Source organism: Xenopus laevis, chromosome 1L (assembly GCF_017654675.1).
Source record: "Xenopus laevis strain J_2021 chromosome 1L, Xenopus_laevis_v10.1, whole genome shotgun sequence".
In the NCBI taxonomy this organism is placed as follows: Eukaryota; Metazoa; Chordata; class Amphibia; order Anura; family Pipidae; genus Xenopus; species Xenopus laevis.
In genome coordinates, this window is record NC_054371.1 from 47532659 (window position 1) to 47549384 (window position 16726).

General features: G+C 37.8%; 2 protein-coding genes across 2 annotated transcripts in view; one reads left to right on the plus strand and one right to left on the minus strand.

Moving 5' to 3' along the window:
• trappc11.L (trafficking protein particle complex subunit 11 L homeolog) overlaps nt 1–6981 on the minus strand; it is a 44193-nt gene extending 37212 nt beyond the window's left edge. Inside the window, exons 1-6 of the mRNA XM_041589082.1 lie at nt 6807–6981; nt 5097–5319; nt 4371–4540; nt 2889–2959; nt 1310–1424; nt 907–1006 (exon numbers count right to left, since the gene is read on the minus strand). Coding sequence (XP_041445016.1) covers nt 907–1006; nt 1310–1424; nt 2889–2959; nt 4371–4540; nt 5097–5300 — 660 coding nt within the window. The 5' untranslated portion in view covers nt 5301–5319; nt 6807–6981. The remainder of the gene's footprint in view (nt 1–906; nt 1007–1309; nt 1425–2888; nt 2960–4370; nt 4541–5096; nt 5320–6806) is intronic.
• Nucleotides 6982–7258: 277 nt separating this feature from the next.
• rwdd4.L (RWD domain containing 4 L homeolog) lies at nt 7259–16313 on the plus strand (the record flags this gene model as incomplete). Its single annotated transcript, NM_001091133.1, is given in 8 exon segments — nt 7259–7324; nt 8372–8452; nt 11358–11467; nt 11551–11701; nt 13531–13639; nt 14707–14756; nt 15486–15488; nt 16129–16313. Coding segments are annotated over 8 exon segments (564 nt in total). The 3' UTR covers nt 16165–16313.
• Nucleotides 16314–16726: the final 413 nt, after the last annotated feature.

Here is a 16726-nt window from a genome sequence, read left to right on the forward strand (position 1 = left end):
AATTGGATATCATCAAGGTAATTTGTTAAAGGAAAACTATACCCCCCCCAAACAATGTAGGTCTCTATAAAAAGATATTGCATAAAACAGCTCATATGTAAAATCCTGCTTCATGTAAATAAACCATTTTCATAATAATATACTTTACTAGTAGTATGTGCCATTGGGTAATCATAAATAGAAAATTGCCATTTTAAAAAATAAGGGCTGCCCCCTGGGATCGTAGGATTCACTGTACTCACAAACATACCAACAAACCATACTTGTTAGGTCACATGAGCCAATTAACAGACAGAGTTCTGTCTTTTGCTTCCACACTTCTTCCTGTTACAGTTAGAGTTGAAGTATTTCTGGTCAGGTGATCTCTGAGGCAGCACAGAGACCATCACGAAATGGTGGCTCAAGGCAAGAGATGTAAAAGGGCAATATTTACTTAAATATATATTCCAGTTTGGTAAGATTCTTTAATATGCCACTTAATATGATATGAACTGTTGCTTAAGTGTTTATTTTGGGGGTATAGTTTTCCTTTAATTGTTCTGTTGAGTAGTTGACTTTGGTGGCATACAGAGTTTGGTAGTAAGTTGCAAAAGCATCAGCTATCTGAGAGGGGTTTGTTACTATGTTGCCTGAAGGGGAGGTAATTTTGGGGATAGTGTTGGATGGAGTTTGGGATTTAGAGAGGTATGCTAGGATTTTCCCATTCTTCTCCCCTTTATCAAATGTTCTTTGGGAGGCATACAGCAACCTCTTTTGGGTCATTTTAACTCTAGTCTCTTCTAGCGCTATATGTGCTGCCATAAAGGTATGAAGTGTAAATCAGAATCCTTTGACACAATATTCTGTAATCTGTATAAAGTTTGCTCTATAGTTAAAACTTTTAAAAAGACACCGTTAAGGGCTTACTTGGTGGGTAGTTTTATTAAGGAACTCTTTGTGTGATTTTACTCTTCGGATTTCCGTATAGTAGTAGGTTTGTGCATGTTCATAAAATGCATTCTCTAATCTAAAAAAAGATGACAAATATATAGTAAGAAAATAAAAAATATATACAAAAAAAGGAATACAATATATAATATAAGGAACCACTATGGTCGCATGATAGGAGATGATAATTATGGTATACATCAAGGATGTGCCACTTCAGCTGCTGTTGAACTACAGACTCCAAGCATCAGCCTTCAGCATCTGGGAATATTGGGTATTGCAGGACTGCATGTTACACATCCTCATTATGTTTTTATGCAGAAAGGAGACTGGTTCAATGTGTGCAAACATAAAATGCAGACTGTGTTCATTGCCCACATACCTAATTATGTATCCCACAAGGTGATCAGTGTGTGGCAGTACAAATAGAGATTTGCCAGACAAGTCGCATGCATTGCACAAAGCAGCGGCCCTCTCTGAAGCAATCAGGTCTTCCCCTGGTAACAAGAACACATAGAAATCTAGTTCGCATGATAAAAAAGTTTAATTAAAAATGAAATCAATTCCAATGAAATGTGATTTTTTACTAAACTAAAAATAAGGTATAAGGTATACCGTCATGCGAAAAACATTTTTGTCTCTCAAAATGCATCAGTTAATAGTGCTGCTGCAGCAGAATTCTGCACTGAAATCCATTTCTCAAATATTTTAATATTTAATTATAAAATCTGACATGGGGCTAGATATATTGTCAGTTTCCCAGCTGTCCGCAGTCACGTGACTTGTGCTCTGATAAACTTCAGTCATTCTTTACTGCTGTACTCAGGGCCGCCATCAGAAAAAATTTCCTGGGTCCCCTGGGCTGCGCCCACCACAAGCCCCACCTACAGGTCCGCCCACCCCACAGGTCCACCCTCCCACCACACACTAAAAAAAAAAAAAAACATTGGTGGCTATGGTTACCACATGTTGATAAAAAAATATTGGTGGTCAGTGTCCCCCCATTAAAAAAAACATTTGTGGTCAGGGCCCCCCATTAAAAAATATTGGTGGCTAGGACCCCACATGGGGGGGCCAGGGCCCCCCCCCCCAGAAGTTTAAAAAAAATTTGGTGCCCAGGGCCCCACCACACAACAGGGACCACAAAGGGTTACCTTTAGGGGGGCCCTGCCATGTTACACTTACTTTATTAGCATGGCCCACCTGCTGTCAGTGAGCTGCCAACTACAGAAGGGAGCACAGGTGGCTGCATCTTCTTCCAGTGACAACATTTTTATCCCTTATTGGTCACAGAATTTAAAGTCCTGGTAAAGCTGCATGGTGATTGGATGAGCTTGAGGAGAAGTTCAAACCTCAGCTATCCAATCCCTGAGCAGCTCAACCGGGACTTAAACTCCGTGACCAATAAGGGGAAGTAATGGACAGAAGATACCTCCCCTTGTGCTCCCGCCCTGCCTTCCCGAAGTCAGCAGCTCTCAGAAAGCAGGGGGGCCCCGCTAATCAAGAAAGTGCAACGTGGCAGGGCCCCCCTTACCCTAGGGGGCCCCCCTACAACTCTCCCCCCTGTCCCCCCCGATGGCTGCCCTGGCTGTACTACTGCTATTGGAGTGATATCAACCCCCCTCCCTTCCCCCCCAGCAGCCTAACAACAGAACAATGGGAAGGTAACCAGATAGTAGCTCCCTAACACAGCTGCCTGGTAGATCTAAGAACAGCACTCAATAGTAAAATCCAGGTCCCACTACGACACATTCAGTTACATTGAGTAGGAAAATGACCTGAGATGGCTGCCTAAACACCAATATTACAACTAAAAAAACTTGTTCAGGAATTCAATTTTATATTGTAGAGTGAATTATTTGCAGTGTAAACAGTACAATTTAGAAATAAAAACTGCACCATAAAATCATGACAGAACCGGTTTAACTAATACTTGGATACAGAAAGCTGTTTTCTAGCACCTGGTGGTAAAGGAGTCTTTTTCTGAATTAAAACCACAGCAACTTTTGTGTTTCTCCCTTGTAAACTCTGCCTGAAAAGGAAACACAAAAATGGGATTAGCAAACTCAACATTCAAATCCAGCTGTGGAAAATTGTAACTCTGGGTAGTTTTTATGCAGTGTCTCGACTGGCCTGGTGTTTTTGCTTTGTTTGAAATGTAATGTGAGGTGATTATTAGCTCACAGATAAAAAAAACAAAACACAGTGCACCAAGGTTTATAGGGCAACTCTATTCTATGTCAGCACAGCAACTGCCATTGTGTACATTTTAATAGAAAAATTAAAGGGGTGGTTCATCTTTAAATTAACTTTTAGTGTGAAGTAGACACTGACATTCTGAGACAAATTGCAATTAGTCTTGATTTTTTTCAATTATTTAGCTTTTTTGTTGAACAGCTATCCAGCTGTCTGGTTGCTAGGTTCTTATTTATGTTTGCAACCAGGCAGTAATTTTTATGAAAGACTGGAATATGAATAGTCAAAGGACTGAATAGAAAGATAAGTAATAATAACAATACAATTGTAGCCTTGGAATGCAATAGTTTTTAGTTTGCTGGGGTCAGTGACCTCCCATCTGAAAGCCTCAAAGAGTCAGAAAAAGAAGGCAAATCATAAAAAAACCTATAAAATATAAATAATGAAAACCAAATGCAAAGTTGCTATGAACAGGGCATTTTATAAACATACTAAAAGTTATCTTAAAGGTGAACCACCCCTTTAAAATGTAAGGGAGTTTTTTTGGAGGTTAGCTTTGAACATTTGGATTCGTTGAGCCTGTGGTTTAAACTTGATCCTCTTTAGTGCATTTACTTTTCTGCCAACATGGTTAGTCATGAAGAAATAACACCTAGCAACTGTGCAGGTAAATGTGAGTAGCACCTCATTAATAAATTAGCTACATTACTCTAGGAGGACTGCAACGTTATGTGACATAGAAAAAGGTTCATGTAGTCAGAAGACACAACAAACAAAGTTGTACAGCTTATACCACATCTATAGGGATAATGACCTTTGTATCATTCCTTATCCGGAAACTAGGGATGCACCGAATCCAAGAGTCGGTTTGGGATTCAGCCAGGATTTGGCCTTTTTCAGCAGGATGTGGATTCGGCCGAATCCTTCTGCCCGGCCGAACCGAATCCGAATTTGCATATACAAATTATGGGCACTGAGGAAGATCGTGTGACTTTTTGTCACAAAACAAGGAAGTAAAAAATATTTTACCCTTCCCACCCCTAATTTGCATATGCAAATTAAGATGTGGTTCGGTATTCGGCTGAATCTTTCACAAAAGATTTGGGGGTTCGGCCGAATCCAAAAACGAGGATTCAATGCATCCATACCAGAAACCAGTTATCCAGAAAGGTAGCCTACTATCAATAAGGGTCCGGTACTTAGGAAGCATAGTTAGATGTAGAAAATTTAATAAAATCAGCTTTTACCTGACAATTTCAACTCTGGTTGCACATTCTGACTGCTTCTCCTTCCATTGACCCTCATCCCAGTCAAGTTCATAAAACACCACAACCAAGGCAGGCACCAGATTAAGATGCTTGTTCATCCAGCCTGTCTTTAGAATACCCTTTGGAATGTACCACTCATAAGATGTTCTCTATACAAAAGGAGAAATGAACAAGACTGTTACATTTGCTACAGCAGTTTTGTCCAAATAGTTACTGGGGCAGGGTAATCATTATTTATTATAAAGTACCGGTAGATACGAAACGCATAAGTGGGACCGTTTAGGGGTCAATATGTAAACAATTTATGTGAATTGAATAAAACTGGATTTTGGGATATAATTTTTGTAAAACATTTATAAATGGTGCATTGGGAACTGGGGCAATATCTTAGTAGCATATTGCCCAATATAAACTGGCAAATATATAATTTTCACAAATTTTTCTTTTTTAAAGGGTATGTTAGTCAGCACACTACAGAGCACTTGGCTGTAGTTGCTTATTGGCAAACAAAATGCATATATTATTTCTGGAGATTTTCTTGCCACTATTACAGTAAAGTGAAAACATAGGTTGAAGGCAGAAACTCACTCATAAAAGTTACAATCCAAGTTCCAACTGGGGCACTGGTGTGTGCCTCAGGGAGAAATGGATTTCTAGCAGCTACTACTGGTCTTAAAGATCAGACACTACTAAATTTAACCCTACCTTTGTTCTGCATTTTGGATACTCGTGATCACCAGGAAGAACCTTGAATGAGATGGGTACACGGTCTGCTCTTCGATTGGCACAGAATGAGTCCCAGATAGCTCGGTGAACTGCATTAAAAGTTACATCTAAACCTGTAAGGGTCACAAAGGCCATAGGACGGCAGCATAGCTCCACTGGAAAGTCCCACTGCGTAGGGCTCATCTTTGAACTGGAACACAAGCTAAGACAATAAATGCTTGTTAGTGGTATTAAAAAAAAACTTAAGAAAATATTATTAAATAAAATTAAATTATGCTGACAATGGAGCATTCCTCTGTAACACAAAGAGGAGGATTATTTTGGCTATTTTTTACATTTATTAAAAACAGTGCCCTACTGACCATAAACAATCATTTATTTAGTGGCAAGAGAAAGTAAAAATACAAATAAAAATATTAACATTTCAGCATGTAGTAATTAAAACGGAACAAATTGGTTAATTTAGCATTTGATCAGTTTTTCAGATATGATTGGATTGTGGCAATTTTAGTACTGGGTAGATAAATATAGATATAAAATGTAGATAAGAAATAGCCTGACTATTTCTGCATATACGTTAACAGAATCAACTATGCTCCAGATATTGACCCAGAGATGTTGGAATTAGGAAGAGAAAACTGGCCAAAATATGCAATTTAATCCAAAAGAAAAGAAAACTTATAATTTATGACTCAGCAGGATTCGGATTCGGCCGAATCCTTCTGCCCGGCAGAACCGAATCCGAATTTGCATATGCAAATTAGGGGCGGGGAGGGAAATTGCGTGACTTTTTGTCACAAAACAAGGAAGTAAAAAATGTTTTCCCCTTCCCACCCTTAATTTGCATATGCAAATTAGGGTTCAGGTTCGGTATTCTGCAGAATCTTGAAGGATTCAGGAACACCACAAAGCAAGGGCAAGCAGGGTTACCGGGACTGTGGTCTCGTTATTTAACTATTACTATCCTGGATTCAGAGATTAAACTATTCTAAAAAAACACAAATCGTCTGCCCCATGGAAAATACAGCAGCAAGGAGAAGAGATTAGATTATGAATTGCGCAGGCAGGTTAGAACCGCTCCAACCCTTCGTGACCAGATCCAAACAAATCGATATTAAGCGTGACAGGATAAAACCAATTATAAGCAATGAGAACGCAGACACGCGTTTCGCATTGATGCTTTGTCAAGGCGAAAAGTTCCTTGGGGACATTTGTTCTGATAGAAATGAAAACAGGATTTTTGTTACTCACCGTTAAATCTGTTTCTCTGTAGTTGAAAGGGGGACACAGGGAACGATGGAACTTATCCCCATCGTTCCCTGTGTCCCCCTGAGACGACACAGAAAAGTGAATTTAAAAACGTAAGGGTTATGTTCCAGATAACTGGAATAGGGGTGCTTGGTGGTTACAGGGTATGCTTCAGTCAAAAGTTATAGCAGATGAAATAACTGATTGTGCACCCCCAAACCCACCCATGGGTGGACACTCCTGCCCCTTTTATAACAATTTAGACGCCTCACACTGGAAGAGAATAGCACAATATAAACACATTAGAGACAGCAATACTGAACTGAATAACAATCAGATCACAGATTAGCAAAGGGCAAGCACCGTACTTTGCATTCCACTATAGATATATAGAAAATGTTGTCCAAGCTTCCGGGGTGACCCAGCTTCTTCATATATTACCTGATCAGTTCAGTAGCACAAGATGTAAATCCCTAGCAACATAGACACGTAATCTTCACCTCTGACCTCCAGCTTCAACAAGCACAGGTACCATTCTACGGTGACACAAATCCTTGCAGGATGTCAGTCAGACTGGAGACCGGAACACGGACTCAGCCCAGAGTGTCAGCTGATTGTTTATCAGAACTAGCTAAAACTCAAATCAGACATTTTTTATGAGGGCAGCAATAGCTGCAGTACATACATATCAATGGAAGGTCGCCCTTAATAGAAATGGCGGCTTAGAGCTGTTTGGGCTGTCGCATAGTTAAAACGTAGTATTTCGAGTGCCCAATACTGTGCCTATGTGTATGGAGGAGTGGTGGCGAGAGTAACTAGAGTGCATGGGCAGGGGTACTTGCTAATTCTGACTAGGGGTTACTTATTCTGCTCGATAAAGAGTTCATGTGTCAGTGAAAAAGGAAGAATAATTAGGACCGAACTTGTGTCACAACATGGCTGCTAACGAGGATCAGGAGGTAAGCGCGCAGCCTGGGTGTGATTAGGAAGGATCAGCTAAAGTTTGGGATTATACAAGTGTGTAGTATCTGGTATTCATAGAAACATCTTGTTTTACAGGGTGACAATTGTGTGTGGGCAACGTTTATTGCATGAAAGGGATGGCTTTTGTTTTATTTCTTGCGAGTGCATCAAGTGACTGCACAGTTATGAAATAAAACACAGGGATATTGACTGGAATAGCTATAGGCTTTTTGGAAATCATTATATACACGCCACCAGTTTATATCTGCCAGCCAATTTTTTTGGGCATAACTATGTATAAATGGCAGCACCTAGCTGGCCTCCAATTTAGACATGATCTCTGACAACCAATATTTCTTATGGGCAAGAAGGAGGCAACAAAATGGATTGTAGTGGCTTGTGGTACCTCAGACCTTAATAAAATGGCACTTGTGCTGTGCTTTTAGGCTAATCTCACCTGGAGCAATTTTTATTGCCAAAGAAATAATCTCTATGCTTTGGCTTCTTTTACTGGAAGATCTTGAAATAAGTGGTTACCTGTTCTGCAGCAGGACCGGACTGGCAAATTGTGGATTCTGGCAAATTCCCAATGGGCTGCTGTAAACTGTCCTAGACAGTCTTAAGTGGGATTGTGGAGGGCTGTTTGGGACTCTGTGTTGAAATGCCAGGGCCTATTTTAAATCCCAGTCTGGACCAGCTCAGCAGTAAATCACGGTCACAAAGTTAATGGCCTTGCCTTAGGTGATATTCTCCCAGTGCTGCCTGAGTGTTTTAGGTAAGATTTAATTGTCACAGTTCAGCCCCATCCAGGGGCTTTAGGACATGTCTTGGGAAACATATTTGCATGTGCACCTTACTGGATAATGTGGCAATTGATCACAATTTGGCTTGGTCAATTGTACATAAGGTGTTCTGCTAGATTGATATCTGATAACTGTAAGGTAATGTGGGAAATCTTTAATAAGACAATTATAACTTTTTGGAGCCCTGAATGTTGTAACCTAATTTTTTTGTACTGTATTTCTAACATCTATTATTTACAGATGGAGCTGGAAGCTCTGCAATCAATTTATGAAGGGGATGACTGCTTCAAGGAGTTGGGACCTACTTCTTTCCAATACCGGGTACAAATGAAGATGTATTATTTTATTGTTCTCAGCATCCAATCAATCGCTTTAGACTGAATATAATGCAAATAGCAAATTCTTTATATTAAGGAAATTTTGTGCACAGGGCCACTGTATAATTATCTTTTTTTCTATAGTGCTGACATATTCTGCAGTGCTTTAAAGAGATTATACATAATTGTCATTAGTCCCTTTCCCAGTGGAGCTTTAAGGTCCCTGTCACATTCACACATACTACAGACAAATTCATCAGAACCCAATTAACCTCCCTGCATGTTTTGGGGCAGTGATCTCAAACAGATGCTAACAAGCCAGGGCACAATGGATTTTGTATAAAAACACATAATTTAGAACTTTTTCTGAGCCACCCACATATCAATTGTGCACACTGGTATTAGAAGTATGCACACATGATATACTAGTACTAGATATATAATGTATGCACAAAATATATTTTTGGTGCACAAGCCTGGCTGAAATCAAATCTAAGAGCTCAGTGCTGCAATGCAGGAATCTTGTGAAGTTTCTGAAGAATACCTTATAGATCTTATAGCTACTTTATATAGACCTTGTAGCAGTTTTAAAAAATCAAGTTGTCATTACACATTTATTGTATAATGACAACTTGATAGTTATTTTAGCTTTTTACCAACAAATATTATGCAATAAATGTGGGCTGAAAGTGCTGACTACCAGCATTAAACACCTAACGGATGTTTCATTCAAACTGGGTCAATGATTTAGCAATTAGATTCTATGCAGTTTTCTTTTTTTTGTATTTGGTCTGTTGTTTATTAATGGTATTTTACCAACAGAAGCTGGTAAAATGCTTGGAATTGATTCCAAATTGGGATTTTACATTTGAAAGCATTTTACTTGCTTGAAAACAAAACTGAACCAGAAAGACCAAAAAAGAAGCAGCAACTGAAGACAGCAGCAACGAAGACCTGCTAAAACCACATTTGAAACAAGGCCAGCATTTGTTGATGTCTGTGGTTTCTAGAGTTCAGGAATTATTTCTACATGTTAAATCAGTATTAATAACCATTAGAATTGTTAGTTTGACCAATTACTTTGGAGTCCCTACAAGGATGGACTGTATATAGAAACAGCTGTAATTCCTAAAAGGCATGTGATTTATTAAACCTCTTGAATTAAAGCTGAACAAAGTCTACACTTGAATCACATCCTTGATTGCCTCAGATTCATGGTGGTGGCCTCAGGGACAAATTTATGAAAATCATGTCTGTCCAGATATTTATGAACCTGACTGTATAAATGCAAACATGCAGAAGATTTAAATTCAGTACACGCAGTAATATGTATTCTCATACTGTACATGGACAGAAGTATTACTATTAAAGGGGTTGTTCACCTTTAAACGCTATTTCCAGTTCAGTTGGTTTCAGATAATTTACCAGAAATAGACTTTTTCCAATTACTTTCTATTTTCTATGTGTGACGTTTTTCTAAAAATGAAATGTAAAGTGTATTTTTTTTCACCTTCTGAAGCAGCTCTGGAAAGGGTGGGTCGCTGACCCTGTAAACTGTTCTAAATTGATACATTTCTTCTCTTTGTCCCTGCTGAGCAGAATCACTGAGTTTCATTAAAGGCAGCTGTTAGAATTGATACAATAGTTGCTAATACTCTAGAGATTCTGCGGAGAAATGTATCAACTACAGTAAATGTTGCAAAGTCTAACAGTTTAGAGTCTGCACCTTAATTACTGAGTTGACAGAGTCAAACACCAGAGACAGGAACATTAAACTTTAAACTTAGATTTTTTTAAAAAAAAAACAGTACAAAATAAAAAATGGAAAGTAATTGAATCAATCTGAAATCAGTTGAACTGAAAAAAGTGTTTGGAAGGTGAAAAACCCCTTTAAGGGAGTTATTTATTAAATGTTTAGTGTGCAAATTTAAGTTTTTCGAGGGTAGTTTAAAAACTACATTTTTTTCCGGGAGGTGGGAAAAAACGTCAATTTTGTTAGATTAATTATGCCCCAGAGCTGCTAAAACCTGGAATCTGAAAATACTCCAGCTACAACCTTTCAAATTCATGTAAAAGTCAATGGCAGAGGTCCTTTAACTATTTGTAGATTTTTTTTGCCTTCATGATATTCTGAAGGCACTCGAAAAGTTGGAGGTTTTTTAGCCTTTAAATTCAAGGTATTCAAGTTTTTTCCCCGATCGCATTAATTCGCATTAATTCGAGTTTTTAGCATTCAGATTTTTTCATAAATAAGCAAACATTTGAGTTGTGAGTTTATCCGTGTCAGAAAAAAACCTCACAATCTCAACCTTTAAAGGAAAACCATACCCCCCAAACAATGTAGGTCTCTATAAAAAGATATTGCATAAAACAGCTCATAAGTAAAATCCTGCTTCATGTAAATAAACCATTTTCATAATAATATACTTTTCTAATAGTATGTGCCATTGGGTAATCATAAATAGAAAATTGCCATTTTAAAAAATAAGGGCCGCCCCCTGGGATCGTAGGATTCACTGTACTCACAAGCATACCAACAAACCATACATGTTAGGTCACATGAGCCAATTAACAGCGTTGTGTCTTTTGCTTCCACACTTCTTCCTGTTACAGTTAGAGTTGAAGTATTTCTGGTCAGGTGATCCCTGAGGCAGCACACAGACCATCACGAAATGGTGGCTCAAGGCAAGAGATGTAAAAGGGCAATATTTACTTAAATATATATTCCAGTTTGGTAAGATACTTTAATATGCCACTTAATATGATATGAACTATCTGTTGCTTAAGTGTTCATTTTGGGGGTATAGAATTCCTTTAATAAATAACCCCCTTAATGTCATATTTTCACTGTATTGTTGCTTTAAAAATATATTATTTCCTTAAATTAAAAATATTTCACTGTTTTATAGGTTGGTGGCAATGGTGATCCCAAGGCCTTCCTTATTGAAATATCCTGGCCTGAAACATACCCAGATGGCCCCCCAACCATATCAATGAATGCATTTTTTAATAATCAGATGTAAGTGTTGGAAATGTATGCGTTTTCTTTGCTAAAAAATGTTTGCAAGCTTCTTATATTTTCTTTCTGTGTTTATCACACAGTTCTCCAGCTGTTAAACAAAGCATACTAAACAAGTTACAGGAGCAGGTAGATGCCAATTTGGGCACTGCCATGACTTACACACTGTTTGAGTTTGCCAAAGACAGCAAAGAAGAGTTAATGGAAAACCATCAGCCGTATAGCAGTGCCGTTGTAAGTTTTTGTTTATTATAAGAAAAACTACTGTAAATATAGATTTACAGTATCCATTTTACAGTGATTTCTGTAGACTGCAGAAATCCATCTGTCTAGCATGGAAAATAGATTGCATTGCTGTGTTTGTGCATTTCTTTTTTTTTTTTTTATGAAACCCCTATACACTGAGAGGCTGGCAAAAAGTTAGACCCCCGCAGAAAATTAAATTAGTTACTAAGTTAGTTTGCTCCGCAGAATTCAACTGCATTCTTTTGCTGTGCCGTTTTAGGCACCAGTTCATATGTTATCTATATCATCATTATTTCTCTCTCTTTCTTTCTCTCTCCCCCCTTCATTATTTACTCCCTCCCCTGTATCTGGGAGATATATTAAAGGATTAAAATTGATGCACAGTTTTTCAACCCAAATTAACAATCTGATCTCCCTCTTTTTCCATATTTGCTTGTGGTCCATTAGCAGAATAAGTTCCTTTTATTGAAGCTTTATTGCCACCTGCTAGCAAAGATATTTCTTACATAAAGGGAAATGTAAACAAGTATGGGGAGGCAAAACAAGGCTATTGGGTTTATTTAATGTGTAAATGATTTTTAGGTATGGAAAATGTAAATTACTGAAGGATCTCTTATTCGGAAAACACTAGATCCTGAGCATTCTGGATAATTGGTTCCATATCTGTACTATGTTGCTTTCCCTAAGATCACTGGTTTGGCCTAAACAGGAGCAAATCAAATACTGTTATACCCCTTCCTCATTCCCTAAACATCCACAGTTACGAGCCTGTTAATTGTACTGCCTAAAATGTTTGTTTAAAAAATGTCAGAAGTTGTGTAAAGTGAAAAATGTATTTTGAAAAAAAGTATAGTTCTCGTTAATTATGATTTTAAACAAGCAGGCAGTGGGGATATCTGTGGTCCTCGCTTTGGGATTAGCCATAGGGTTGAAGCATTATCTGATTGTTAGCTCCCGTACCAATAATTGGATCAGCTCAATTTGGCCCAGTGCAGGGTTGTGTGGCAACCTTGCCCAATGAGCAGATCTCAATGTGCATGGCCACGCTTGTGACTGAGCTTTCTGGGGCCTTCCTCTTCTTAAAGGGACAGTATACACTTAAATACCTTTAGCTAAATATGAGCACAATAATTAGGACTTGTTTTGGAAATACATTCTGCCTTTTTTTTTTTTTTTAAATTTAAAAACAAAAAACATTTTTAGCCAAAATACTAATTGAAACTTTTTTTTTCCCATGAACTTCCTTTCTGATCTTCCTTTTATAAACAGGGCTCACTTTGAGCAAACTTCATCCTTTCCTAAGCTGCAGCATTGGAGCAACTCATTATCAGAGGGCTTGTCAATGGACTGGCAATTAGTTATTCTCAAATTCACATCTCTTCTGCAGAGCCAGGACGTTATCAAAAATGCAAAAGTGAAACTGGCTTTATGTCTTGTTTAGTGCAAGAGTTAACAAAAACCATAGATTTTTGTGATTTGTAACAATAGGCAAAAAGTGTTTTTTAGCAAAAGCCCTGTTCATTGCACTCATGTTGAAAAGGTGTGTATACAGTCCCTTTTAAAGCACTCAATGACTGGAGTTTTCTAACCTCCACAATAACTTTATGTACTTGTACAAGAAGGAGGGTTCATAGAAATTGTCAAATGAGTTTTATTTGTTCAGGAATTTAGTTTAAGCCATTCTTTTTCTCTAGGTATCAGATTACTTTCTAGACATTAGAGCATTTTTTTCATTCTTGGTTTACCTGACAGTAGTTTTTACTTAGTAACACTGTTGTGGACCTTGGCTTTTGTGACTTTAAATTATGTTGTTTCAGGCAGCGGGAAATGAAACCACAATAGAAACCGCAATGCCAACTAGTAAGATAAAAGATAAAAAGGAGCAGCTGACAAAAGCCCAAAAGAGAAAATTAGCAGATAAAATAGGTAAGTATAAAAGGAGAACGATGGAAGATGTAGGTAGATTGGGTTAGAAAGACCTATTTACCCTTTCTGAATTCTGCAGAAAGTATTGGTTCTAAAAATGCATTTTACATTTTCGGGGGCCGAAGCATCAACCATGAATATTTGCAGAACTCTTTACTGTATATTCCTGTATATTAGTGATCACCAACCAGTGGCTTTTGAGCAACATGATGCTGCCAACCCCTTTGATATTGCTCCCTGTGGCCTCAAAGCAGGTGTTGATTATTGAAATCCTGACTTGGAGCCAAATTTTGAAAGCATAAAGAACATGGGGCACATTTACTATGGGTCGAATAATTAATTAATCCTCGATATTCGACCATCGAAGCTAAATCCTTTGACTTCAAATATCGAATGATTTAACGCAATTCGTTCGATCGAACGATTAAATCCTTCAAATCGAACTTTTTGAAGGATTTTAATCCTTCACTTGAGCTAAGTAAATGTGCCCCCATGTGTACTGTAAAACAGAGCTACCTGTAGTATGCCAGGCCACCTAGGTGCTACCAAATAACCAGTTACAGCCCTTATTGGGCACACCCTAGGAACTTTTTCATGATTCTGTTGCTCTTTTCATATTTAAATATGGCTTACAGGTAAAAAAAAGGGTTGTGGGCCCCTGCTCTATATTATAGAAAAAAAAAAATTGTGTTGGTTTGGGTTTTTTTTTTTTTACATTTTTAGGTATATTGAACTGAAATTATACAAAAATTCAGAGATACTGAAAAATCTTAGATTGCCTTGAAAAAAAAAAAAGAAAAACCAACAATATATGGTTTTCCTAAATTAAACTAAACATTACCCTCAGAAAATGCCCCTAAAAAGAAAGAGCATATAATGTCACTTAAAATGCTTGTCTTTTTGTACATGTTTGCAAAAGTGAAAGGGTTCATATACAAGGCGGCAGTTAGGTTTGTGTTATTGTTACATAAATACAACATACAGTGCAATGTTTGCCACCGGCTACTGTTTAGGTTACTCTATTATTTATGTTTATATAATATTTCAATTTGTTTGTTAATCTCTAGATCATAAAGGCGAGCTGCCTCGTGGGTGGAACTGGGTTGATGTTATTAAGGTAATTTCAAAAAACACCAAATTTGTATTTCAATGGGATTGTTCACCTTTATTTGGTACGATCATAATTTTCAGAGACAATTTGCAATTTTTTATTATTTGTGTGGTTTTTTTTTTAAATTATTTTGCATTGCTCTGTAATTTGGAATTTGCTAGGCTCCAAATTACCTTAGCAACAGGCAGTGCTTTTAGAGGAACCTAAATCTGAATAGATACATAAGTAATTCTATTTGCTTTATTCTCTTTCTCTTTTTTTAATCGGCCCTCACTAGTCCAAGTTAAGACCGATCTATCTTTAATTCTCTTTCCATTTTCCTGTCTAAGCAAACACCAGATGATATTGTGTGAATGTAATGACGGCTTATCTCTCAATATGTTAAAACTCAAATAAAAACTATTGAAAGAAACATAAGTAAAATAAAGTAACAACAGCAATAAAATTGTAGCCTCACAGAGAAAATAGTTTTTGGCTGCTGAGGTCAGTGACCCCCATTTGAAACCTGAATAGAATCAAAAGAAAAGACAAAAGCAAATATTTTAAAAAAATTTGAACACAATGGAGACCAATTAAAAGTTGTTTAGAACATACTGAATGTTAACTTAAAGGCGAACCCCCCTTTAATATTAAAGAAGCCTTCATAAATATATATTGTATTTGGTCTTACTTCTCTTATTCTTTCCCTCCTTATGACATCTTTTTCATGGATATGTGGATGATCATCTATACCAGCATGTAAGTATAAAAACTGGTTTAAATAATGCTTTCATTTTCAAAAGTAAAAGTGGCCATACAGTTACTGGCCCTTAAGGGTATCTGATTGATTTTCTCATGGGCTGAATAAACCGGTTCCATTTGACTGGCCATACACATGGATACACATTCTGTTCTCCCGTTCGTTTGGGTGACAGGCTTTACTTTGGTTTCTTATCATTAAGGTGCATTGAGAGATTATATTTTCGGATTAACTGGGATCCTACATGGTAATAGGGTAGTACATGGATCAGTTTTTACCAATTCCCTAAATGGATCTGGACATGCAGGGTCGGACTGGAGGGCCCAGGCCAACCCCCTGCCCCCCTACAGTGATGCCCTGAGTGTGCGCACATGAAGTCGCCGCTCGGCGCCTGCGTGATGGCGCCTGGTGCTAAACGCATGCGCAGATGGCACTGTGCGGCGCATTCAAAAACTTTTTCCGGAGATCTGGAGAGGGGTCTGGCCCGGCGGGGGCCCATTAAGGGTCAGGGCTCACCGGGTATTTTCCCGGTGTCCCACCGTGCCAGTCCGACACTGTGGGCATGTACAGAGCAGTTTATCTTGTGAATGATTCTCATTACAGTTCGTTAAACTGATCCTGATTTCCATTGTGTTACAGCTGGCAAAGACGGGGGGTTCCCTCGAGGAGGACTAGAAAGAACTTGGAATCTTTTAATACATCAAACACCAACGTGAAGACGCCTTCTATAGTTTCTTATTTTACAACACTTATTTATTAAAGAGCTTAAATGATATTTTCTAGAGCTCCTGTTTAATAAACAGTGTGTCTTTTTACTAAAATCATTTATTTTGGCATTGCAGAATTTATATAGTTATCCGTATTCCAGAGAATATCTGAAACATGTAGGGAGAGGAACATTTTCTCCAGAAAGTATTCCATTTGCCAATTTGCTTATGGATGTTTTGGGAGAATTCTCTTCTGCCTCGGAAAATGATGCTTCTACTATGCCTTGTAGAGTGGCCAAGATATTCTGTTCTTATAAATTTAACAGTGATTTGTGGTTCCAGACCTGCAAAATGTTTTGACAACTCCCTGAAAGCCTGTAATATGTTCCTTATTTAAACATTTTTCTCAGGGTTTTGTATCTGGGGGTTACCTAATAACTGGTGTGGAAAAACATATTGTGCACCTTGTTTATTGTTGTTGTGATTTAGTGTTGTATATAGAAATTCTTCTAAAAACTTTTGCCCCGACC